The 25,857-nt window shown below is 40.4% G+C and overlaps 1 protein-coding gene across 2 annotated transcripts; it reads left to right on the plus strand.

The window, feature by feature from the left end:
* Positions 1 to 25,345, plus strand: LOC149303094 (transportin-1-like). Of its 2 annotated transcripts, XM_089481692.1 has the most exons (23): positions 1 to 105; positions 2,484 to 2,559; positions 7,454 to 7,603; positions 8,931 to 9,037; positions 10,089 to 10,222; positions 10,469 to 10,550; positions 11,526 to 11,648; positions 12,200 to 12,318; positions 13,066 to 13,126; positions 13,219 to 13,387; positions 13,486 to 13,638; positions 14,006 to 14,231; positions 16,891 to 17,062; positions 18,708 to 18,794; positions 19,183 to 19,290; positions 19,786 to 19,944; positions 20,548 to 20,635; positions 20,746 to 20,844; positions 21,331 to 21,426; positions 23,903 to 23,978; positions 24,569 to 24,668; positions 24,772 to 24,846; positions 25,238 to 25,345. In XM_089481692.1, exons 1-23 carry the CDS (start codon positions 1 to 3, stop codon positions 25,343 to 25,345), a joined length of 2,673 nt encoding a protein of 890 aa, XP_089337818.1. The 2 variants fall into 2 exon arrangements, with proteins under 2 accessions (XP_089337818.1, XP_089337820.1); XM_089481694.1 differs by lacking the exon at positions 21,331 to 21,426.
* The last annotated feature ends 512 nt before the right edge of the window (positions 25,346 to 25,857 follow it).

The following is a 25,857-nucleotide window of genomic DNA, read 5'->3' on the forward strand; positions in this document are numbered from 1 at the left end:
ATGGAGTACGAGTGGAAACCGGACGAGCAGGGCCTCCAGCAGATCCTGCAGCTGCTCAAGGAGTCGCAGTCACCTGACACCAACATCCAGAGATCAGTGCAGCAAGTATCCTTTCTGTGAAGCGGTAACTCGGTACCGGGCGGGTCCGTGACAGTGAATGGGGGCAGCGGAGAGGCCGCGGCCTAGGGTCCTGGGCTAAGTGCCTGGTGTGTGGGCTTTTGCTTACCTTGGAACGTATGTGCTGGGAAGGCCTGGGATGCTCTCAGGGCCCAATGAAGGGCTGAGGATTGGATTTGCCGGCTCCCGCCTCGGAAGTGCGTCTGTAGGCCTTTGGGCCCTGTCGGACGCCTGTTGCCGGGTGTGCGTGCAGTCAGGTGGAGAAGGCCACGCAGAAGCCGTCTAAATGTCCAGTCTAGACTTCCAGTGACCCGTCAAGCGCGCCTGGCTCGGGGTGAACATTATTCCGTGAACCTGTGGCCTTTCGCGACCTCGCACTTCCCGCCACACCCGGCGCGGCCTCTCCAGGCTCTTGAATTCCATCTGTATCACGTCTGAAGCAGCTTGCTTGTAATGGGAGACCCGGTTTGACTGTACTCGGGCCCGGCTTCACACGCAGACACTGGCCGAGATGGGGAAACGGGGCAAATCGGCCTTAAGTGCAGACAACGTGAGGGTGTGATGGGCTCACATGGTCTGCGACATAGTGTATGGGATAGGCGGATGTGCGGGCTTATTGCTCGGGGGCATCAGTTTTATAGCCTTCACAAACCTCTCTGACATGTGAATGTATCAGTTAACATCACTTACATCCTGTTTGTGTATCTCACTACTGAGAGCGTGGTATGGAAGTGGAACAGCCTCCCGTCAGATGTGGTAGTGTGAGGGAGTTTAAGCATGCATGGGACAGACGTAAAGCTGTCCCGAATCTAAGACCTGACCAGGGAATGATTAAGATCCGAGTCTCTACATCAGGAGAAAAGGGCTGAATGCTTATCTGCTGTCGGCCTCCATGTTTCTGTCCATCTGATCGTGTTAATAAAGTTTTTTGCGCTGTGTGTGTGACACTCACGTAACGTTTTGCTCAGCGCTGCCGCTCTAATGCAGCTTCCTTTTAGTCATATCCTGTTTGTAGCAAATGTTTCTATTAAACTCCTCGTCTCTCCTGCCTGTCAGAGCGATTCCTTTCACATGAAATAAAGAACATCGATTTCCCTCCAGCTTTATCAGATGCCTCAGTGTGAACACTGCTAGAAAGCTAAACCACTGGCTTCCCAGAGCGTCGTAGCATCTGTGTGATAATTGCCACACGGGGGCAAATCAGCCCCTCTTGCATGCGTGTAATATGCGTGTAGTGTGTAGTTAAATCCTGTATGTATATTTCACAACAACACAAACCTTTTTCACCCATAATAGTGATCCGTAGACAGCTCCTTGGTAAGAAATGTAACCATGTGACTTTAGGTAGGACTCTCCAAACCGGGGTACTTCGAAGTGGGGGCTAAGCAATATATGGCCATATAGTGACGGAGCCCCTAATATTTATTGCTCAGGTGCTTTTCCTTGCTTTGTTGTCCATAGACATTTGCCGGGCTCGGTTGAGTCTCTGTGTTGTCTCTACTTGTTGAGCATGCGTAGCTAGTACTCTGGGGAAATGTGACAGGGCCAGCTTAGAAATTGGCAGCATTGGTCGATTACTATACACAAGTGTCAAGTACACTGATGGTCATTTGCATAACAAGCTTGTAAAGCAACAGTTGAGTCATTAAAAAAAAAAAAATCTTTGCTATTAACGGCCTTTAAACATATTATTGTGTTTGGCATGTTCCCGGTAACACGCTTTGTAATTAAGCCCCGTGTAAAGATACCGTGCTTCCGTCTGTGCGCTTATAGATGAAGAGTGCTTGCTTGACGATGTTTTAGGGCCATCATCTTGGAAGCTGTCACTCGCCTCCTAGTTATTAATAAAACGAACCATGAAGAGTAAAAATAGATGCAGCTGATGGAGGTGAAATCTTCTTTATGTTTAGAGCAGCGCCTGGTAGTGTTTGCAAAATGTAAAGATGTATATTAAAGATGTAGTTCTGGCGTCTTCTAATTTTTCAGGAGACGCAAATTTTTAAACCGACACACCGCAAGTTAGTTTGAATAAATAAATGTAGTTATTCTGTTTGACTGCCATAATTCAATTACCGCACTGCAATAATTCAATTACCGCACTGCACGTATATGCTTTAATCCAGCCTCTCCTCATGTATGAGAATTTGACACGACTCCGTTTTCATGTTTGTCTTTTGTTATCGCCCCTCGTACAGAGGCCAGAAAGTAAAGGTGTAAATAATAAACCCACCTGCAGTCTTCCCGCTGTCTTCTGCAGCAGGCTGATCATCTGATGCTTCGTACACAGAGGAGCTCGTTATTCTTATTACTGATGTCAATGTAGTCGGAACATGCCACGGATTGTCCTTAACATTAACCTTTTTCAGAAACTGGAGCAGCTCAACCAGTTCCCGGACTTCAACAACTATTTGATTTTTGTCCTCACAAAGTTAAAATCTGAAGGTAAAGGTTTTGCGTTTAATGAGCGTGACTTTCCGCGCACCAGCCTTTTGTTTCTGGCTTTGTGTGCTTAGCGTGAATAATTATGAGTCGACAATGTTAGCCAGTTGAAAACTGCAGAGTTAATGGTGTTTTAACGTCTTGTTTTGTGATCGGCAAAGATTGTTCAGCGGAGCTCTGTGCGAAGGTAAGTGGTAAGGTCGACAGCCGGTTACGGAAAGCGGTCTGTGATACAAGACATTTTGTGAGTGTTTTCATGCTGCTCCTCACACAATCTGTCATTGATTTTTTTTCCTCTATATTCTTATGTTCTTTGCGCAGCAGACGCCCCAATCCCATCCTGGTCTCTCTGTATCTTTAAGTCTTTCTAATATGCGCTGGATCTGGGATATATTTGTACGCCGAATTAATGAAAGTATACTTTAGATCTGTTTTCATGGTCAACCACTTCTAGTTTTATGCTTGAAAGCTGCAGATTAGCTCTATAAAACCATGTTTAAAAAATACTTAATATGCGGATTCCATGACGTCACGTCATCAGGGCTCTGCTTGGGCAGCAGCGACCTGTTTCTTCCCACGGTGCATGATGGGTAATGTTTGATAGAATTATACACATCTGTTTGTGTAAGTGTGTAAAATATATGTATCTATCACACACATGAGAATGTTAAGGGAGACGGCTGTATACGTATCTTCATGAGCTCAGGCGGCCCTTATATTGTACATTATTTTTTTTTAAGTCTACTTCTGTATCGTTTTCTGCCTGCAATGAGTAGACTCCGTAACACAGGCTGAACCTCAGACGTGTTATTATAATGTGCGTCTCGTGTATAGCTGCTTCACTGGGAAACTTAATATATATTCAGGCCTAGCTTGGCCAGGGGGATTGAAAGGTGGGCTCCAGCTTTCTTTAGTGTTATACCACCCTCTGTTCTATTTACATTTTGTTTGGTAAAGGGCTGGTTATAGACCAACTTTATCCTTTCTGATAAATGTAACCAAAACTAGGACTGATATCTGTGCCTCGCTGAATCCTGTACGCTTACCCACGCCATGTTCCTGGCTGAGAAACTTCCAAAGTATATGTGGATATATACAGATTTTTGCATCTTTAATACTAGCTTCTCAGGCTATGGATTCTATAGACATCTGTGTGTGCAAGTCACCTCCAAACATCCACACGTGGACCGGCTCCGTGTAAGTGACATTGGGGGAGGGGAGTCTATATATTTTGTAGTTTCTGGTTGAGGCATGACTTGTAACAGACAATAGCTTGTGCTTGATGTACAGCATTGCTTTCATTTCTCCTGATTTGTGGAAACCGCCTAAAATTCCCTCCATGGTTCCTCTGGTGACAAGTGATTAAAATAAGTTTTGCGTCTTGTGACAGCGGTGCAAGTTTCTCGGCTTTTGTGTCTGGACGTACGCTCTCAGGGTTCCACCTATTAGAGTTGGAAAGGGTAGAGCGCTGTGAATGCTTTGCTGGATAATATTCATGTCTATTCTGTGAGAGTTCTGCTTTAAACACCAGGGGTTGGCACGCTTCCGCAGTATCTGTGAGCCAGACAGGTTTTAAGAGCCACCTTAATATCTAATGAGCCAGAAAGGTGACGCTTCTGTAGCGATTAATGAAAAATAAGTGTTTCCTGACTCCTCATCTCAAAATAACATCTTCCTGTACATTTTGATGCTTTATATAACATATAATTTACATAAAGATGAACCTACCCTTTAAATGTCACCATTAGAACCGTATAATTAGCATTACTTAACAATGCTGTTATGTATGCTGCTTCTTACTATTAGTGTGTTTGGTATTTGTATATAGGAAAAATAAAAATGCTCTATATACGTTTAACTAAACGTTTCTATTTATATCGGATTTTAATTTAACGAATCTCGCAAAATGGCTTTTAAGGTTTTTTTCCCCCCTCTCATTTATTGAAGCTTGGGTGTCCTACCTTGTAAAGGGTTGTGATTTTTGGGCCCGGGCTCCATTAGCTCTGCTGCGGTGAATAGGGAATGACTGCCTGTGGTGACGGCCATTCAGGCCTGCCGATAACAGAAAGATGTATGAAATAAAAGCTACTCTTCTGTGATGCTGCGCTATATTACTGGATATGACGCTATTCAATACTTTGACCGATACTTGCCTCTTTAATGTTGGACGTTATAGGATTTGTGTGCTAATGGGATGTTTTGTGGGTCTAGCTTTCATAGAGTAAAGCTGTTGTGTATTAGAGTTCCTTCCTTCAAGCGATAGAAGTAATATTTATGATAAAGTGGCGTTCCAGCCGTCATGCACTTTTAGTGTCTGATAGCGGGGTGTCCCTTTTTAAATGAACTTTTTCTTTTTTGCGTGAGGATGCCACCAATTCGCTTTCCTCATCCCCGTCTGCTTACATTGGCTGAACACATTTTCTCTGCGTGTGTAAAGGGGGTGCTCCGCCATCATGTGCATTTACGCGTTTGGCCCTCCACTTACTGTTCACCTATCGGAGTCGGATTGACAATGAGGTGTGATGTAGGAAGTAACATGAAGCTTGAAATAAATGTGTATAGTTCTAGGATAAAGCGATTTCATTTAGTGACATAATCTCCTTTGTTCTCGGTTAAAATGATTTAATTGCATGGATCGTTTAGCTTGATGAATTGGTAAATTGGCTTCTGGTGTGTTTTGCTGATGTAGTTTTAGTGAAATCGGCTGTTTATGTTGTAAACGTGAACACATTGAACACATCCAGCATTGCAGCGGCTATTCACAAAGCCCCGCTGAATGGAACTTCTTTCAATAGGACCCATTGTGCATGATTTTTCTTCCCTTTCTGTTTTTCTGTGCTTTTCTACTACTTTCTCTCTATAGAATATAAAATTACAATTATACGGGACAAAAACCAGCCGTTGTGAATTTGGGGTAACTTCAAGCCAATTTCGTCTTTTTGTTTGTGTTGCCAAATAGCACTTAAGTGTTAAACTCTTCGATAGCAGAATTCCTCGTAGACAAAAGCATCGGTTGCGTTTTCTAGCACGTTAAGCAAATAAACCTTTTTTTGAGGGTATCTAGGGCGACACCCTATCAGTGCTTGGCTGTGTCACATGACACTTAAGCGTTCCCTGAAAGTTATGAATGACGGTTTTTATAATTAAAAGAATTCCGACAAGGCTTTAATTATTCAACATTTCTAGGAAGGATTTCAAATGCGGTGTTTAGTTACGGAAGTGTTTAATTCTTCCTGATTGGTTAACATCAGCAATAGAGAACTTTAAACAATCAGGAGGATCTTTTAAGTTTTGTTGGGCGCTGGTGTAGTTTTTGTGGTTGGACTGACCCTCGTTTCTGCAGTGTATAGCAGTTCCAGCAGTTAAGATACGCGATGATTCTTTCAGAAGACATCATTAGAAGCCCACCCGTATTGTCTCTTACGAGCTTGTGTACTACACGCAGTGGGAATCGCTCGTTTAATGAGGCTTACAAGTGATATATTATGCCTGCAACAAGGGCTGAGCTGGCCCTGCATAATGTATTGTCAAATCTGACAAGCGGGTCCATCTATTATCGAACTTGTGCGCTAAGAGAAGCTCGCAAGGGTTTGTCCTTTAGAATGCGTTCACGCAGATAATGTCAGGATTTGTCTGTTTTCTTCTCCGTTCTCGAGGTTCTGGGTGCTATTTACTCTTCCGTCCGTGTTACACGTCTCCTGTTGCCATGGGTTTAATGAACTGAACCTAGCGAGGGGCCCAGGTGGGAACGTGTTTGCTGTGCTACAAATGCATCGCTCCTGGGGCAGATAATGTATTTATAAACAGGCTTGGGAATTCCCATCTGGGCAACCAGGTCTACAAGGAGAAACCTTTATAGAACCCAGGAATTCATAGAAGCTTCAGATAACTCCTTCTTTGATTCTTCTATCACTTTAATATGTAGTTAGTGCGTCCGTTCAAATCTTTCATTAGGGCAGGTTTTAAATTCCGCGTCTATTTAAGGTTTTTATTAAACTACTTAAGGTGTCATATTGCGTATAAATCTTAACGAATGTGTCGCTTCCCCCGTTACATTGGCACTTCATATGCCTCTCAATAGAAAACACGGATGCAAGCCTAGAGGGTGGCTGCTCCCAATGGAGATCAGAATTTGTATGGCTTTTTTTCCTCCCTGGTTTTTCATCCTTGTGCTAGGGTGGAGGTGGGACTGGAAATTATGGCCACAGATCCCTGAGGTAAAGCCGACAACTGGAAGAACTTTAATATCAAGGCTTCAACACCGTGCTGCAGGATGTTAGAAATGTAAAGCCCCCCCGAGTCAATGACCCTGGACAGCACCCTCCTATAAACTGCTTTAACGCAAAGGGCTCTGCAGATATATTCATTTAATATGCAAAGCATTTAATAAAGCTCACACACAGTACATGTGGGACGCTGTTCCATACACAAGTGCTTCCAAGCCAGTCTTCAAGGAACACAAGCGTTGCAGATCTCTGGATCTCCCTTTTGGAATACGGCGGGTGCTGTGTTGGAGTGGCTTAGCAAACTTGGCAGCCCCCCTATTGCCGTTCAACTTGTTCGCGTGCATTCATCCTGCAGGTGGAAATATATTGACGGTATGAGGGGGGATACCCTTTATCCCGTTATCGTATCACTGGAATGGATTTCCTTTCGTATCATCCTGACGTGGATTAGCGGTTGGCGTTCGTTGTGTAAATGACCTCCTATTAGTCTGTGCCGGTTCTGTTGGGGAACTCTGACCGCCTTTGCTACATTTCTCAAAGGATGAAAAACTTTCTTACCGTTTTGGGAACACATTTGCTGTCTCACTATTTCCGTGCATTAATTGGGCAGTTTTTAATTACATTAATTACTTTGTTTCACTATATCAGATATATATTTATTTCTTTTTCAGATGAGCCTACCCGGTCTTTAAGTGGGTTGATACTAAAAAATAATGTGAAGGCGCATTTTCACAACTTTCCAAATGGGGTTAGTGATTTCATCAAAAGCGAGTGCTTGAACAACATTGGTGATCCTTCTCCGTTGATTCGGGCGACTGTAGGTAAGTGCAGTGGTTTTGGTTTTCTGCTATATGTGCATTTTTGTTTGGACAGTGAAATATGACGAGCCAAATGCAATCTAAAAAGCCAGTTAGATGTGTGGTATGATGGCGTTTGGGGAAATTAAATGTTAACAAAAACGCCTTGCGTATCTATATCACAATAAATTATTCTAAAACTATTTTAAGGGCCCCCTCAGCTATCACAAATACTGGGAACAAAGTTTCACGCTGATATTTACCTCCACTTCATTGTCATATTATTAGGCAATAAGTGCTTTGAAAACATGGCTTTTTGCCTGCCGTGGAAATGTTGCCTAGCATTGGACATAGGATAGAGATATAGATAGATATACTGTATTTGCTCGATTATAAGACGACCCTGATTATAAGACGAGGGGTATTTTTCAGAGCATTTGCTCTGGAAAAAAACCTGGTCTTATAATCGAGCAAATATGGTATATTATTGCAACTTTGCGACAGCCAACTCTGTTTAGACCATACTGTTTTAGAAGATGTCATCTTAAAGGGGACACACTAGCCGTTATACACACTTGAATGCATGTGATGATGGCTGAGAATTCCCTTACTAGTTTCATGGTGTCCTTCTTGCAAATGCAGAACCCTCTTGTAGGCCTTTTTCCCACCCCAGGTATTTGCTCTGTAGACGTTATGTCTAAACTGTGGTTTTTGTACCTGGATGATGTATGTTATCTGAGAAAGATGGCTGTGCTCTGCTGGGGGGATCATCTGCCTGTCTTACACCCGCTTTCAGCAGCTACAGACCCCATAGTCACTCAGTGTTTTAGGAGTAAACGTGGATGACTTTTGTAGATCTATCAAAGTTGGGGTCACCCGTTGTCCACCTATGCATTAGACAATGTGATATAAAAATTGTCTATTTTGTTTCTGTAGGTATGCACTTTTTAATATTTTTACAATAATCCTATGGTAAGCCACCTAGTGCTGTAAATGTAAGACGTAGTATATCATGTGTGCAAAACATTAAAGCGGCTACTTAAAAGTGTATTCACAAACTCATGCACTTCAATGTGTGCCAAACAGTTTCTCCTGCCACAATGCCAGAGTTGGTTCTACTTAAAATATATCATTCACATATTATACATTTTGCTATTCACTATGCCTTACCAGTTCAATTTGTCTGCAGGAGAAGCTCTCTGGTGTTGGCTTATGACTGTATAATTCATTGTGACTTTACAGCGATAAAATGTCAACTTCTTGCAAGCTCAAGTTTGTCAATACACATTGCATTGATCTAGAAACATGCACGTTAAAATTCAGTTTCATTCATTTCATTTGTTTTGTTTAGGTATCCTGATTACAACAATTGCTTCTAAAGGAGAGTTGCAGAATTGGCCAGACCTTTTGCCAAAGTTGTGTAGCTTGTTGGATTCTGAAGACTACAACACATGTGAGGTAAAATACTTTCAAAGTGCTAGATTTAAAAACCAGTAAATACAATTCCAACTTATTATGGCTTTCTTGGTTAACACCTTCGTTACCATATTAATGTACCGGTACGTCCTAAAAAAAAAAACAAAACAGTTCTTAAAAGCCTTTTAGGGCTTACTGGTACCTCCCTGCCCCAGCATAGGACTTCCCCTGTCACCAGAAGCCAGAATTGCTGCCTTTCTGAGGACCAATCTTAACCTCTGACGTTAACATCAGGAGTTCAAGATCAGGCATTCTCTTGGGAGATGTCACTGCTGACATCAACCAGAAGGTCACAGGAGGAAAAATTTTCTTATTAAATATAGAAAGCGCAAAATAAACGGTGAGCTTAGTTGTCATTGTGACCCTTCCTGCATACATAACATGTACAAGATATCCATAAAGGGATGTCTATTAATATTGAACTGAGAACAGTGCAAAAAAGAAAAAGCCCTTACGTACTATTGCCCTAGCATTATATACAATAATTATGATCTCGCCCCTGTTCACTACCCCCCAAACCTCTTAAGCCAAAAATATTAAAAATACTGCCCTATAGTGCGATATGTAATTATGTTTCTGTGGCTTCAAATGAAAGCCCGATTAGTTCTGAATAGAGATTGTATAATTTGTGTGACTACATCAAAAAAGAGGATTATTAAACCCACGTAGGATAGTGTCAAACGTACAGTGTTTATGGTACTAAAAATCCCCGTTGGCGAAGGGATTAAACCTGTACAGCAGTGTTTGTAAATATTGTAACCGCACGTAAATCTATAAACAGCAGCGTTATTTTCGGGAATCTTTTTTTTGTCTTCTCAAAACGGAGCTTTTGAAAAGTTCTTTGGTCTGTCCGACATTGCTAGTATCTGTAAGGAGTAGACCACGGATTGGAGATTAAATTATTTTTTTCAACAGGAAAGGGTCTAGAGGAGACCTTTTGGTGGTAGATAAAAGAAATTGTCTGCCAATCAGAATACATTTTTTTGAATGATAAAACAATTTATTGTTAATTTTTTATTTTATAATCCTCCAGGGTGCCTTTGGAGCCCTTCAGAAAATTTGTGAAGATTCAGCAGAAATTTTAGACAGTGATGCTCTGGAAAGACCTCTCAATGTCATGATTCCAAAATTTCTGCAGTTCTTCAAACATAGTAGTCCAAAAATAAGGTATGTTCTGGCGAGCGTGGCGTGAAAAAGGTAAAAAGGGCTCCGCTTTGTATGTATAACAGAAGGAGCGGAAGTGACTATTATTGCGGAAGATTTTTGGCGGAAGAAGCTTCGTGTTAATGCAATACCTAGTTATGAGTTCAAAGGTAACAGAATATCTGTGTCTTACTATCCTGTTGATAGTCCATTAAATATTGCTGCATAGTCCCAGCAAAAATTCTTGATTTTGATGTTTTTATGCCATAGGTCCCATGCTGTCGCTTGTGTGAACCAGTTCATCATTGGAAGAACGCAGGCTCTTATGTTGCACATAGATTCCTTCATAGAGGTACACGTGACGCATTTCTTTCTTTGTGCAGTTACAATACATCTACACTTTGCTTATTAATTTAAAGGCCATGAACCTATTTGTGCCTGTATGAATTAAGGAGGAACTGTTACATTCCAGATACAAAGACAAATAGGGTTCTGAAGCTGTATGAGTGTTACATACAGTTACGTAACATTCTATAAGATACAGCTAAAATAGAAATTGATGGCAAAGACATTTTGGCCCTCCCAAACCTCCATCTGGACAAGGCATGATTGGTAGTTAGTCCTGGAGAGCTGCAGCTACAGACTCTCTAACCTCAGGGGCAGACAGACTCCTGTCCAACAAGCCTTGCGTGATCTCCTCCTGTGTATCTGCACCCTGTCTCTTTATATCTTAATCACTACCTAAACTCTGTCTAATTTAAAACTGACATCTAATTTAATCCTACGTGCTTTACACATCATTATCCCTATGTTATCCACATGGGATTTCTTAGAAATCCCCTGTGCTCAAGAATCAGAATGCACGACTCCAACTGTCATAAAAACATCTACAAAACAGAATATTCAACACTGCTCCCCTTTCCTGTGAAATTAAACGGATGACAAGGAATAAAGGTACTGCTCACATCAACACAGCGGTGCTTATTCGGAAATACGACACGCTGTGATGCCGTGTAGGTTTCATGATTCTTTAGCGCTTTGTTTATCCGTCAAGCACTGTATTTTGCACACCGCTTTACATTTAAAAAGAAAAGGGTGCCTGTTCCCAATTAAGAAAATATATAAAATATTGTATAACCTTAAATGGATACTCCAGTTGGTATTCAAATAAAAAGTCCAGGTATGATCATGTACAAAAAAATATATTAAACCAATATAGTGTAGCATGTAATAAAACTGAATGGTAGAGGTAAAAGATTTTACATTTAGGTTGTGGCTATGGGCTAAGCAAACAGTCTGACTTTTCTATTTTCTTTACCCCTAACAGAATCTGTTTGCATTAGCTACTGATGAAGACCCCGAGGTCCGCAAAAATGTTTGTCGAGCGCTTGTGATGCTACTTGAAGTTCGAATGGATCGGTTGCTTCCTCACATGCATAACATTGTAGAGGTGATGCTGGTTTTATAGTACAGTTCTAAATCTGTATGCTTAACTACTTTTTTCCTGCCTTCCTCTTAGTTACTGTTACGGGTTTATGAGAAATACAGTTTAGAAACAATTAGTTTCCTATTTAATAGCTATTGCTGAATATTAAATTAAACAAATGTTTATAAGTATGTATTTATAAATGGTATTTAGTTTTAATAATAATTGGAGCTGGTGGGATACACTTATTACTGTATCTTGTAACAAACTTTAAGGAGACTTTAAAGAAATAATTCAGTAACTTATCTTGTCCCACTCAAAGGAGATATACACCAGACAAATCTCAAATAGGCATGGTTTTGAGAACATAAAGTCTATTCCTATAGTTTCCTTTCAAGATCACCTTCTCTTGAGAATTGAACATTAGTTGCGGAAGCGTCTACATACGTTTTAATAAAAGCAGCGAAAAGTGGGATTTGGAATTTTACTAACATGCTTGCTGAAAAGTTTTTTATGTCTGAAGATTTAATCTAACTCATCCTGATGTGCTGTATGTTTTTTCTTCATAATTACAGTACATGTTGCAGAGGACACAGGACCAAGATGAAAACGTTGCTTTGGAAGCCTGTGAGTTTTGGCTGACGCTGGCAGAGCAACCGATCTGCAAAGAGGTTTTGTGTCGACATCTCGCAAAGTAAGTGATTTCATGTACTTTCACAAAACCCTTGCATAGAATGATTTTCCATATGAAAAAATGTAGTAATTGGAAATTGTTACAATAAATATCTCGCAGTACATTTGAATTGAGCTGGGATTGCTTTTGCACTGAAGTCAAGGATTCTGGGGCTATTACCTTAATGGCATGTGATGCATGTTTTCAGTGAGATCTCTTGGTTTCCCTGTTGCAAAGTAGGTCTCTGAGTTGACCCTGTTGTAAGTGCTACTAATGTCTACTGCTCCATAGTAGAGAAATTGCAAGAAGAGTAAACTACACATTGAAATCTTCCATGTGTGTTTTATTCACCACCTGAAAACCTGCAGCTTAACCACCTTAACCATTCTAAAGCTTTAATATTGCTATAGTACTAAAACACGTGTTCACATTGGTATACATTATAAGAAACGATATGTGTAGGACACTGTAGGTGTTGACAAATTTGATTGGGATCTAAGAGCCAGATAAGCCCTGAAGCTAAATCACACTGAAACCAAACCAACCGGCCATCGCTAGAGAGTTAGCTGAAAGCACTTGGGGCATCTGACCACAGATGTGTATATCATGTGTGAACAACCATATGCTTAGCATGTTTAGCTGAAGTCTGACACCGAATGGCTTGGTGTAATAAGGTAAGTCTTAGACTGCCATTCAGACTGTATTCTTGTATTTTTTTTCTTTTAAGGGAATGGTCATGCCTCATTTGTTTTTTATATTTATTTTTAGATTGATACCTGTCCTTGTAAATGGGATGAAATATTCTGAAATTGATATTATCTTGCTTAAGGTGAGCACTTTACAAAGCATAAGACTCTTAGATTCCTCTTAGCCTGAAGTTTTACTGGGTTTTTTTTCCCCCCGTAATGTGCTTTGTCCCAGGGTGATGTTGAAGATGATGAAACTGTCCCAGACAATGAGCAGGACATTCGTCCCCGTTTCCATAGATCACGGACTGTGGCTCAGCCCCATGAGGAGGATGGAATAGAGGAGGATGATGAGGATGATGACGACCTTGACGATGATGAAACAATATCTGACTGGAATATAAGTGAGTAGGGAGTTGTCATACCTTTTTACTAGTCTGCAATGTGCTCGTGCTAAGGTAATGAATGTCTCTAAATTCTCTAAATGCTGTCTTCTTCCCAGGGAAGTGCTCTGCTGCAGCACTTGATGTTCTTGCCAATGTGTTTAGAGATGAGCTTTTACCACACATCTTGCCTCTCTTGAAAGAACTACTTTTCCATCCGGAATGGGTAATCAAGGAGTCTGGCATTCTGGTTTTGGGAGCTATTGCTGAAGGTGAGTCAATCAATAAAATTCAGGATGTCAACTAGTAAAGGATACTTGAGTGTATTGTATGGTCATGTAAGATAAAAAAGGCATTAAAGCAAAAGCTGCCAGAGCAAAATCTAAAAGTAGAATTTTTGGAGATCTTACTGCATATTGTCCACCTCTTTGTACATTTTGTCTGCTATGCGCTTCCCCACACTTTTTAAACCTGAAGAACCTTGCATTAAAATGATCCTGTTTTGGATAGACAAATGCTTAGACCTCTTGTAGAATGTTCTTGTGAGAATAAGGGATGCAGCTACAAGGTCTAAAAATTGATCTGTAGATAACAATCATTTTTGCGTAACTTGTGTAATTATTTGATCTATTCCTCCAGGTTGCATGCAAGGTATGATCCCATACCTCCCCGAGCTCATCCCTCACCTTATTCAGTGCCTATCTGATAAAAAGGCTCTTGTGCGCTCCATTACATGCTGGACCCTTAGCCGCTATGCACATTGGGTAGTTAGCCAACCCCCCGACATGTATTTGAAGCCATTAATGACGGAGCTGCTAAAACGCATCTTAGATGGCAACAAGCGAGTACAAGAAGCGGCTTGCAGGTATGTTTCCAATTTTTTTCACCACTGCTAATTGTCAAATAGTATAGGGAAAACACATTATCACGATTTCGATTTATTAAGAAATGAAGCTTGATGACTAACTTTCACTATTTATTATGGAAGACCAGTACTGGCAGATTTCTCCAGCAGATAAGGCTGAAGCTGGCCCTGTGTGATGGGTGAACACACGTAGACGCCACCTCACTCTGCATTGTACTGGCTCAACCAGGTTCTAGCAGCTAAAGCTCGCCGAGATTAGGCCTTCATAACGTATCGTGATGTGTAATGAAACATAATGCTCCTGCCAGTGCCCGCTGTAAATAAAACCCTCTATGCCATGGCATCTTGAGTGACAAGAAGAAAATACTGTCAATTCTCCTTTTTACTCTGTAAAAACAAAAAAACGTTCAGCAGGTCTGTTGCATTTCCAAAATTAGGTTTTTTAATTATGGTTAAACTAAATGTATCCAAGACAATTGCACAAAAAAGAAGACTCCCAGGAAAGCTTAAATAAATGGATTAAGGTGTCCTCTTTTTCTGGCAGAAATCTTATTTGGCAATGATGTATTCATAGACACTGTGGTACAAATGCAGTGCTAGTTGGGGTATATCTTTAGCTTCCATAATTTACTCACTGTTGCAAGAAATCCCTGCTTTCACCCTTCTCGCAAAGCTGTTTGGCAGTAGCATACATCAACGAAATGCTTCCAAAATGTAACTTCTGTAATAATAAAGGAAACACTTAAACAACACAATGTAACTCAAAGTCAGTCACACGTCTGTGAAATCAAACTGTCCACCCAGGAAGCAACACTGATGGACAATCAATTTCACATGCTGCTGTGCAAATGCAACAGACAACAGGTGGAAATTATAGGCAATTAGCAAGACACCCCCAATAAAGGAATGGTTCTGCAGGTGGTGACCACAGACCACTTCTCAGTTCCTATGCTTCCTGGCTGATGTTTTGGTCACTTGAATGCTGGCGGTGCTTTCACTCTAGTGGTAGCATGAGACGGAGTCTACAACCCACACAAGTGGCTCAGGTAGTGCAGCTCATCCAGGATGGCACATCAATGCGAGCTGTGGCAAGAAGGTTTGCTGTGTCTGTCAGCGTAGTGTCCAGAGCATGGAGGCGCTACCAGGAGACAGGCCAGTACATCAGGAGATGTGGAGGAGGCCGTAGGAGGGCAACAACCCAGCAGCAGGACCGCTACCTCCGCCTTTGTGCAAGGAGGAGCAGGAGGAGCACTGCCAGAGCCCTGCAAAATGACCTCCAGCATGCCACAAATGTGCATGTGTCCACTCAAACGGTCAGAAACAGACTCCATGAGGGTGGTATGAGGGCCCGATGTCCACAGGTGGGGGTTGTGCTTACAGCCCAACACCGTGCAGGACGTTTGGCATTTTTCAGAGAACACCAGGATTGGCATAGTCGCCACTGGCGCCCTGTGCTCTTCACAGATCAAAGCAGGTTCACGCTGAGCACATGTGACAGACGTGACAGAGTCTGGAGACGCCGTGGAGAACGTTCTGCTGCCTGCAACATCCTCCAGCATGACCGGTTTGGCGGTGGGTCAGTAATGGTGTGGGGTGGCATTTCTTTGGGGGGGCCGCACACCCCTCCATGTGCTTGCCAGAGGTAGCCTGACTGCCATTAGGTACCGAGATGAGATCCTCAGACCCCTTGTGAGACCATATGCTGGTGCGGTTGGCCCTGGGTTCCTCCTAAGCAAGACAATGCTAGACCTCATGTGGCTGGAGTGTGTCAGCAGTTCCTGCAAGAGGAAGGCATTGATGCTATGGACTGGCCGCCCGTTCCCCAGACCTGAATCCGATTGAGCACATCTGGGACATCATGTCTTGCTCCATCCACCAACGCCACGTTGCACCACAGACTGTCCACGAGTTGGCGGATGCTTTAGTCAAGGTCTGGGAGGACATCCATCAGGAGACCATCTGCAACCTCATCAGGAGCATGCCCAGGCGTTGTAGGGAGGTAATGCTGGCACGGGGGGGCCACACACACTACTGAGCCTCATTATGACTTGTTTTAAGGACATTACATCAAAGTTGGATCAGCCTGTAGTGTGGTTTTCCATTTTGATTTTGAGTGTGACTCCATATCCAGACCTCCATGGGTTGATAAATTTGATTATTATTGAGAATTTTTGTGTGATTTTGTTGTCAGCACGTCCAACTATGTAAAGACGGAACTATGTCATACGATTAGTTCATTCGGATCTAGGATGTGTAATCTTAGTGTTCCCTTTATTATTTTGAGCAGTGTATATAATTATAATGCAGAAAGATGTGACTGGTTCACTTACATTATGGTGGCTTTAGTTGGTTCTGCAATTGGAATCTGTGCATAAGTACCTCCGAAGGAACTGTGATCTTATCTGCACTTGTACAACATGCTAACCAGAACAAATATCAATGGACAAGTGCCGATATCTAGACATGTACAAAGTGTGTGTGGGAAACCGACTTTAACATGAAGAGACTGGAGTGAACTAGTTTTTAAGTGCTAGGACTAGTTTCCGTGATGGCTTTGCAGCTTTGTATAGAGAATTACAATAAACTAGTTTTTGATGACTGTAATACCCTTTCCAGTGATTGCTCATATAAGATATTTGTTTTGTTTTTTTTCCTTTAGTGCCTTTGCTACTCTTGAAGAGGAAGCTTGTACAGAACTTGTCCCTTATTTGGCTTACATTTTGGATACTCTAGTCTTTGCTTTCAGTAAATACCAGCATAAAAACCTCCTCATTCTTTATGATGCCATAGGCACGTTGGCAGATTCTGTAGGACACCACTTAAACAAGCCAGTAAGTATTGACTTTCCAGTCTGTCAATCGTTGCACTATTAATAATCGATTAGTGTTACATATGTGCAATAGATTATTCATATGGTTCAAGTTTATAGCCTTCGTTTTGGTTACATTACCTCTCATCTAGTAGTCCGCAATCTGCTTATTTCTATTACAGCATCGTGTATGCAGTTTTTTGGGGGGGGGTTTTCCTCACTTTGTATAACTTTGTTTTAAAATGGCTAGTCCTTCATGTGTGCTTGTTGTATATTATATATACACATATACTGAGACTAAATGTCAGCAAGCTTTAAGTTTTCATCTAGTTAATATATTGAAATGTCTGTTCTTCCTAGCCCTGCTTCTCTACATACAAAACCGGTTTTCTTATAACATTTTTTGCATTATTTGAAGGCCTTAAAGACAGAGCTGTTCATTTTTGTACCCTTCGTGACAATTGCTGTTTTAACATTTGTCATGTTTAGCTGTAATTTTGTTTAATTTACTCTACCCACACATTTATATATTTTTGAGTCAAATTAGTTCATCTTACCAGCATCAGACCATATATGTTTGAAAACTAGAGACACAAGTGTATTTCGAATGCTTATATTTTAACACTTGTCGTGCGCTAATTCTGCTACCAGCCTTTGTCAAACTTTGTGGTAGGATTTTTTGTGGTGGTTTTACACACATTATGCTTCAGGTATGAATATACTGCTTCTGGTATATGGCAAACACTCCAGTATATTGGAATTTTAATATCTGATTATCCTGCGTCCATGTTCTGTTTGGGACTTCTTTAAAGCCAGCCATTTAAGTTTTTATTTTTATTTTGGGGGGGCGTTCCCCATACATAGTACGTCATGAATTTATAGCTCCTGGCATGTGTCGCTGCTGAACACCCCAGTATTCGGTCTATGTACCCCAACAAGCCATATATTTTTTTTATTTTTCTTTTAGAAAAACATGCCCCAGGGTAAATGCTCGTATTTCAACTTTGTTTTAGGACTTGCTCATATTTTTTGACTTTTTGTGTGTATGTATATCTATATAAATATCTATCTCACAGCTATCTGGACTCTATTAACCTGCCCGGTTGGATGCAGTACCTGTTGAATGTTCTCAGGATAGTCTGGAAAGACCTTCTTGGAACTTTTATTTTTTTAATAGGTGCCGCCATGTCTCTAACAGGCAGCGATTTGAAACACTCCTAGGAGCGATCAAACGGCCCCTTGATTTTTGTTTGTGTTGCTGAATGCCTCGAACTGAACATGGGACTTCAAGTGCTTGGTTAGCATTTAGTACCTTGCTGCAACAGTGATGTGCCCCCTAATCTACAAAGATTATATATTTAAATATTGGAACAACATTCAGTCATACAATATATACGTGTGTGTATGTATACATATTATTATGTGTGTATTAGATATAACTTGTATAGTAGGCAATACCCGATAGTATATTAATGGTGTGTTACGATGATTGCCCTAAGATACAAAAAATAATTATTCTCAGAGGTTTAGCTGGTATTGTAAGGATGTGTTAAAAGGTACAAGTGAAGTACAAAAAAACCACTTTTGGCTGATCACTCTGGATTTACGCAAATCACCAGTTGGATGTAGGCGCTATTGAATACATTTTTTTTTTATTTCTTTGCTAGGAGTATATTCAGATGCTTATGCCTCCGCTCATCCAGAAATGGAACGTGCTAAAGGATGAGGACAAGGATCTCTTCCCTTTACTTGAGGCAAGTAGTTTCTTGTTTAGCAAAAATACGATGTGGACCGGGCGGCGTGTGGGAATCTTTCACTAGCAGCTGTGCTGTCATACTCGCTCGGGGAGTAATGGTAAAGGGTAATGTAGCCTTATTTATCAATTTATATAGATGGAGTTTGAAGCATTTTCACCTCACCTGTTATATCTTAACATCAACAGTAAAAGTTACTTTGACCTCTGTCAATGAGAACAGATAAGGCAGACTCGCAAAGCCAAGTAATGTAACTTAGCATATAATGCATGGACAGTGTATGTCATCCCGTAGATCCTTTTATTACACTTTTTTCAACCATTTATTGTAAAATATTATTTAAAAAAACGTATTAATTTATTGTTTAATGACTTATATTTAATTTCAGTGCCTATCTTCTGTCGCTACTGCGCTTCAGTCTGGTTTCTTGCCATACTGTGAACCTGTGTACCAGCGTTGTGTGAACCTGGTTCAAAAAACTCTTCAGCAAGCCATGGTAATATCTAATGTGTGTGTTCTCCGGCATACGGTTCCTTATATTATCACGGGTAGCAGCTCTCGCCTGTCGGAAGTATTGCACAGATACGGGAAAATAGATCAGTGTGACACTAGGCTGGTGGGAGAAGTTAAAAGGACCTTTTTAGAAAAGTATTCACGTTGGAGCATCAATCGCTGATAACATTTCTCATTTTACTTAAATGGCTTGTGGCTCCTCTATACATCCAGTGTCTTGTGCATTCTGCATGCTGGACTGGAAAATGTTATATTTCGTTAAACTGAGAGGCCATATAGTGATTCTTGTATTGAATGTTTTACTTGACTATAGTCTCAAGCTCTGTTCTCTTTATTTTATGAACATTCTCCACCGCTTTCAGCCATTGTGCGTTTGTCTCACCATTGACATGCTATGGTTGTTTTTATATAAAGGGGGCTCTCTGTTAGTATTTACATTTCTGCATTGATTATTTTATGTTTGTTTTTCTCTCCATAGTTGCACAATGCTCAGCCTGATCAATACGAGTCTCCGGATAAAGATTTCATGATTGTGGCTTTAGACTTACTAAGTGGATTGGCTGAAGGGCTCGGTGGGAACATTGAGCAGCTGGTGGCTCGTAGCAACATCCTCAGTCTGATGTATCAGTGCATGCAGGTAAGAGGATTAGTCGCGACTAAATATATAAAATTTATAACATGATATTTTCTAAACATACCGTACACTGGTGTGTGTGTTAAATATACTTTTTACAGTCCTATAGCTATTAAACCACTTTCCACCACTCAAATAACCAGGCATGCGTCTTTGGATTTGTTCCTTCCGTTTTCCTTTCCATTATTAGACCTTGTATATATGCTTCTAGCTCTTAATTTAACCCTTTCTTACATTGTTAAATGTAGTTTGATTTATATATTTTATTTTTTGGATTTGGCTTACTTTTTAAAAATGTTTTGTTAGTCTTGGACACACAAAGCCGCTATTTTCTGTGCAGTAGAGTTCAAGAGCCTCTAATAGGATGCATTTATTTCATAATAAAATATTCAGCAGCTGTCAGAAGTTATACTCATGACATTTGTCAGCAATTTGTGTGTTCCTGTTGAAAACCATGCATTTGTTCTCAGTCATGTCTGATTTGAGTGATTATAACGAGACAGCTTCTATTATTATTATTATTATTATTAATGATTTGCCAGCATCTTTAAGAAGTAATATTAACTATAACTATATTTTACATATAATAATTGTCTGTCATTTTAGGATAAAATGCCAGAGGTACGGCAGAGTTCGTTTGCTTTGTTGGGAGATCTGACAAAAGCATGTTTTCAGCACGTCAAATCATGCATTGGTAAGTTTGATTTTTGGGTACTTTAACTTACATTCGTTTAGTAAATGAAAGCCATATGTGGTAATATTTCAACAAGGTTACAATCAATCTGTTTTTCTTTTTATCCCTAGCTGAATTTATGCCAATTTTAGGAACAAATTTAAACCCTGAATTAATTTCTGTGTGTAACAATGCAACGTGGGCAATTGGGGAAATTTCCATCCAGATGGGTAAGATTTATTTTATCATGAAAATGCAAGTTGATTTTCCCCATGATTTTATGTGTTAATAAAACTGTTCCAATTTGCAATGATTCATTTGGCATTGGTTATAACCATGCTGTTTCTGTAAGAAGTAGAGAGCCGGCCAAGACAAAAGTAGACCAATGTGGGGTTTCCGATTATATTCTGGACAGGCTTAACGGTGAAGCCGATTGATCAGCTGCTGCACATCTGCTTTTTAGGCTTCCCTGCTTTTAAAGTATTTCCCTTCAGCCGCTGTGACGGCTGCCTGGAACTTGGATGTGACGTATCTGAAAGGGATTTGTAGTGTCTGGTACTACTTTGTATGGATACTCTCATTGTTCCAACGGCAGGGACAATAGCTCCTGTTTCTCTGAACTATGCAGTCATTCCAGCAGACCATTCAAGCCTAGGCTGTAGAGACGTAAGATTGCTTAATGTTTACCACTAAGAAACTTGTGTTTTTGTTTTTAGGAATTGAGATGCAACCTTATGTCCCAATGGTATTGCACCAACTTGTAGAAATCATTAACAGACCCAACACACCAAAGACTCTCTTAGAAAATACAGGTACCATTTTTGGAAAGTCCTAGCATTGTCTTCATCTTTCATTTACACAATGTTGGAGAAGCTGCCGTTCCTCTGTACACGTATATGCTTTGTGTTTTTAAAATGTCTTTTTAGCAAGCCATTCAAGGGTAGCTTGCCTTAAATACAAGCGTTGCTTGGCCTTGCATACCCCATTTTCAGGGAACATTGCTTTTCACTGAGGGGTTGTTTCTTTCCTAGGGTCTATTAAATTGCCTAGGCTTGGTGTAATGACATAAGGCAATTTCTGCCTTAAATTGCAGCCTTAAATTCTGATGACTTAATATTCCATATTACCATATTCTTTCTAATATAGAATATATTTGAAGCTTTTACCAGTGATCTGTTATGCATAATACATTGTATATACATTACATCTGAACCGAATAATGTTTCCAATTCATGGAATGCAGTGGAATTTTCACTTTCTGGGAAATTGCTGCAAGTTTACTTATGACATTTTGTAAAATAGTAAATTTGCGGAAGCTCCCATACTTACTGTATTTGTTTTCCTTTAAGTAGATTTATCCCTTCCTAAATGTTTAATGTGATGCCCTTTGGCTAAAAGTTTACTGTGGGATGATACAACTTTTGTGTACAAAACAGAAAAAATTTATATTTTTAATGGTGAATAAAACCATGAACAACGCCTTGCATTGTTATTCAACATACCCCCCATTTTTTTTGTGTTAAAACACAACATACCTTCTGATGATGGAAATAGTTCTATTGTGGCAGGTCTTACGGAATTATTTTTTTCACTTTTTTGTATTGATAAATTAAGCTTGGAAGGAAAAACTGCCTACACATTGTAAGGTAAACAGTTTGTGTCTTGATAAAATAAACTCAGAATTCTGCAAAGCCCACACTGCAATATTTAAGAGCACTCCGGTTTATGGTCGTCATCCTCCCAGAACCTTCATGACTGTCCCGCGCAGGCTCAAATTTATTTTCTTCTAGCACTTTATTTACCTCCACCAGGTTTTCCCTATATTTAGGTTAATCACTTAATCAAACATAATGAACTCTCCTGGCCAATCTTTAAACCCACCTGCACTGATGCACTGTGGATGTGTGCCCCCCCCCCCCCCCCCCATTGGCATGCATTCTTTGGAGGGTATCGGTGTCAAAAACCAGTGTGTGCCATAAAACAATGTAAATATGTCTAAGGTGGTTGAATACATATGCAAGGCAATACCGTAATGCTGTACATTTGTATACGTGCCTTAGAAAAGTCTATTCTAGGATATATTCCAGCATCCAACCTCCATCCTAGTAACTGCTGGTAAACTTTAAATGCTGTCGCGGTTAGGATAAAACAAATTGAAACGTACGTATTTTGTAGGTAATCGCCATCGATTCCAGGGCAGCATTTACAATTCTTGACGGTTTCCATATGTTTTCCGGACTCAGTCCGTGTATTTGGTGTTTCAGCTGTCCCACATTGAACTTTTAGACGGAAAGCACATCATCTGCTCAGTTGCATGCTTCCATTAGATTGTTCACAAGTGCTTGTTTAATGAGAATGTCGCATAATTTGTGTCTTCTGAACATAGGTTTCTTTTGTTTCTTGATTTTATTTTTTATATTTTTTTTTTTCCAAATCTTACTGGGTTTTAGTACTTGTTTAGTTTGCTGGAAACATTTTTAATTCTTCTGCCCCCTCTTCTCTAAACCACCCCCTGTTCTACCATTTCTCTTCTGTGAGAGAACATGCCTAAAACTATGATAGTAATCTCTTCCATTATGGGTCTGACTTTTATTCCTCGCCTGGGTAATAAAACTCCCCAGTGTTGACAAATAGACTTCTGTGAACAATTTAACATGAAACGGACTTGGTCTGTATGACTCAAATAACGCAGAATAACTTAAGCCAACCATAATGTCGCGCGAGAGATGCAGGTTCCTAAGTAGCAGCACAGCCAGATTTACTTAATGTTGGTACCGCTTTTAAAAGTTTTGTTTTTTTTTTGTTTTTTTTTAATTAAATTTGGATTTATCTCCCCTCCCCCAACTTCTGGACATTGATGTATATTAAATATTATAACCCGGAGTATCCAGCCTCCTGCTTTGTGTCTGATGGAATGGTTGGCTGAAGCTGCTGTATCAAACAGGTGGTGGGGGAGGGGTGGTCTGGATATGGTGTGTGATGGAGACGTAGGTACAATTCCCAGATGGCTTTTAGATTGTTTTAGGCATTATCTCGTTTTCCTCCTCTAACCCTCGTCCCCTTCCAAGCCTTTCTTTATGACGATTATGCAGTGCGTTGCTACCCCAACAGCGAGGGTGGTCATAGTCTACACTAGTGAAATCTTATGTTTATTATCATACACAAATTCTGTTTTCCGTTTCTGAGTTATTTGTTGTTTTTTTTCTTTATTTTTTTCTCCTCCCCCCCTCATTTGCTCATGTCTTGGTTGGCGTTTGGTGGTGTATAACCGTGATTGCGTTGCCTTAGCAATAACAATTGGTCGTCTTGGTTACGTTTGTCCTCAAGAGGTGGCCCCCATGCTACAGCAGTTTATAAGACCCTGGTGTGTATTATTCAATCTTTTTTTAATTCATTTTTCTTCACGCTTTCGTTCTATTTCACGTCTTAATTTTTTCAGTTATTACACGATCCTAAATCATTGTCAACCATGTGACTAATCTTGTCCTATAGTTATATTTTTTTTTTTGTCATTTTTGTACATTTTCTTTCAGTTTTCTGTTGTGGCTAACGACTAATCAATGCACGGGATAAGATTGTCACATGCTTGCTGTGTTTTTTAAAAGCTTTTTTATTTTTCCTCAAGGCAGCATCAACTTGGGTTTTACCCGTCATATATGTAGTGATGCATGTTCTTAAATATAGCTTACACGCCAATGTATTATGTCATACAACAGAATGATTACATTGGCTGCAGAATTCTGTCTGTTTACAACATGCTGGTAGTTTCTTTGTCGGTTATCTGTATAATGCGTCTCCTTAGAGACTTTGGAAAACGCCAGTTATCTTGTATGAAACCAGCAAAGAACGCAATAGTTAAAAAGCGAAATATGTAAAGGCATTTTTTTTTCCCGTTTGGCTCTGTCTATGGGTGCGATATATCGGCATAATGAATATTATGTTTGGAATTAATAGGTGCACTTCGTTGAGGAATATCCGAGACAATGAGGAGAAGGACTCTGCATTCCGAGGAATTTGTACGATGATCAGTGTTAATCCTGGTGGAGTAGTACAGGTAAAGATCAATGGCACACGTGTTGGGTCATAAAAGGCCCATTTGAGAAAGTATTTGATTGTAGGACTGTAATTATGGCTAATACTTTTTTTTTTTTTTTTAGGATTTTATATTTTTCTGTGATGCTGTTGCGTCATGGGTTAATCCGAAGGAAGATCTTCGAGACATGTTTTGTAAGGTAGTACTTTTGCTTTATTATGTGTAAAATAAAAAACTGTACTTTATTTCAGTCCTTCATTATCTCATCTGATATCCAGCGTGCTTCCCTTAGGAAAGGATAGTAAGGAAATGCTTGAGGTTCTCCCCAGGAGTGGCCTTAACCAGAAGCCAAAAAAATTGCTGATGTAGATTAGAAAATGCATATAGAGCAGTAGGTGGCTGTGAAGACTGGCGAGAATAGTTCTGGTTCTAACTAAGACACAACATTGCGCTGTTTGAATGTTGCCGAGGAAATCCTTGTCGACGTGGTGCAAGTTGGACAAAAACTAGTTGTAATGTTTAAGGAGGGCGAAGGAATTCAGTGAGTTTATTTTTAAGATACTTATGTTATCTCTGTGTTTTGTTTAAAGATTCTTCATGGATTTAAAAATCAAGTAGGGGATGAAAATTGGAGGCGTTTTGCAGATCAGTTTCCTCTTCCCCTTAAAGAACGTCTCGCAGCTTACTATGGAGTTTAACCTAGTTGTGCTATAGCTGCAGTCTCATCGTTAGGGGTAAGTACACTTACGCTCACACACACGATCTGAGGCTTTCTCCAAGAATACGAACGTTAAATAGCCCGCTCCAGCTTTATTGCTTTAAAAACACATTACTGAAGTACCAACTCTTTCTGGTGGACGCTTCTACCTGTTAAGGCTGCCGAGCGCCGCAGTTTCTGCTAAATTCCTTGTACGATCCGCCATAGTTTAGTCTCTAAGAGCCTAGTTGGGAGAAAACATTTACAACCTTCAGGTAGAAAAAACACACTTCAGAACCCACAAGAAGTTCAATCTTCTTTCTGGAAGATTGAGTGATAAATGGAGACAATCTCCTGTTAGCTCCTATAACCCATTACTTCCTACTATAAGCAAAGGTTAGCGTGCAGTTCGGTGTGTGCGTTAGAATGAAAGCCGTGTCCGTGCTGCCCTACTTCTAGTAAGAGAACTTCAGGAACTTCCGATCAGTCTCCCAGTTATGGTATCTCGTTGGA

Source organism: Sceloporus occidentalis, unplaced genomic scaffold (genome assembly GCF_023333645.1).
Source record: "Sceloporus occidentalis isolate IW3139 unplaced genomic scaffold, rSceOcc1.0.p SCAF_16, whole genome shotgun sequence".
Taxonomy (NCBI): Eukaryota; Metazoa; Chordata; class Lepidosauria; order Squamata; family Phrynosomatidae; genus Sceloporus; species Sceloporus occidentalis.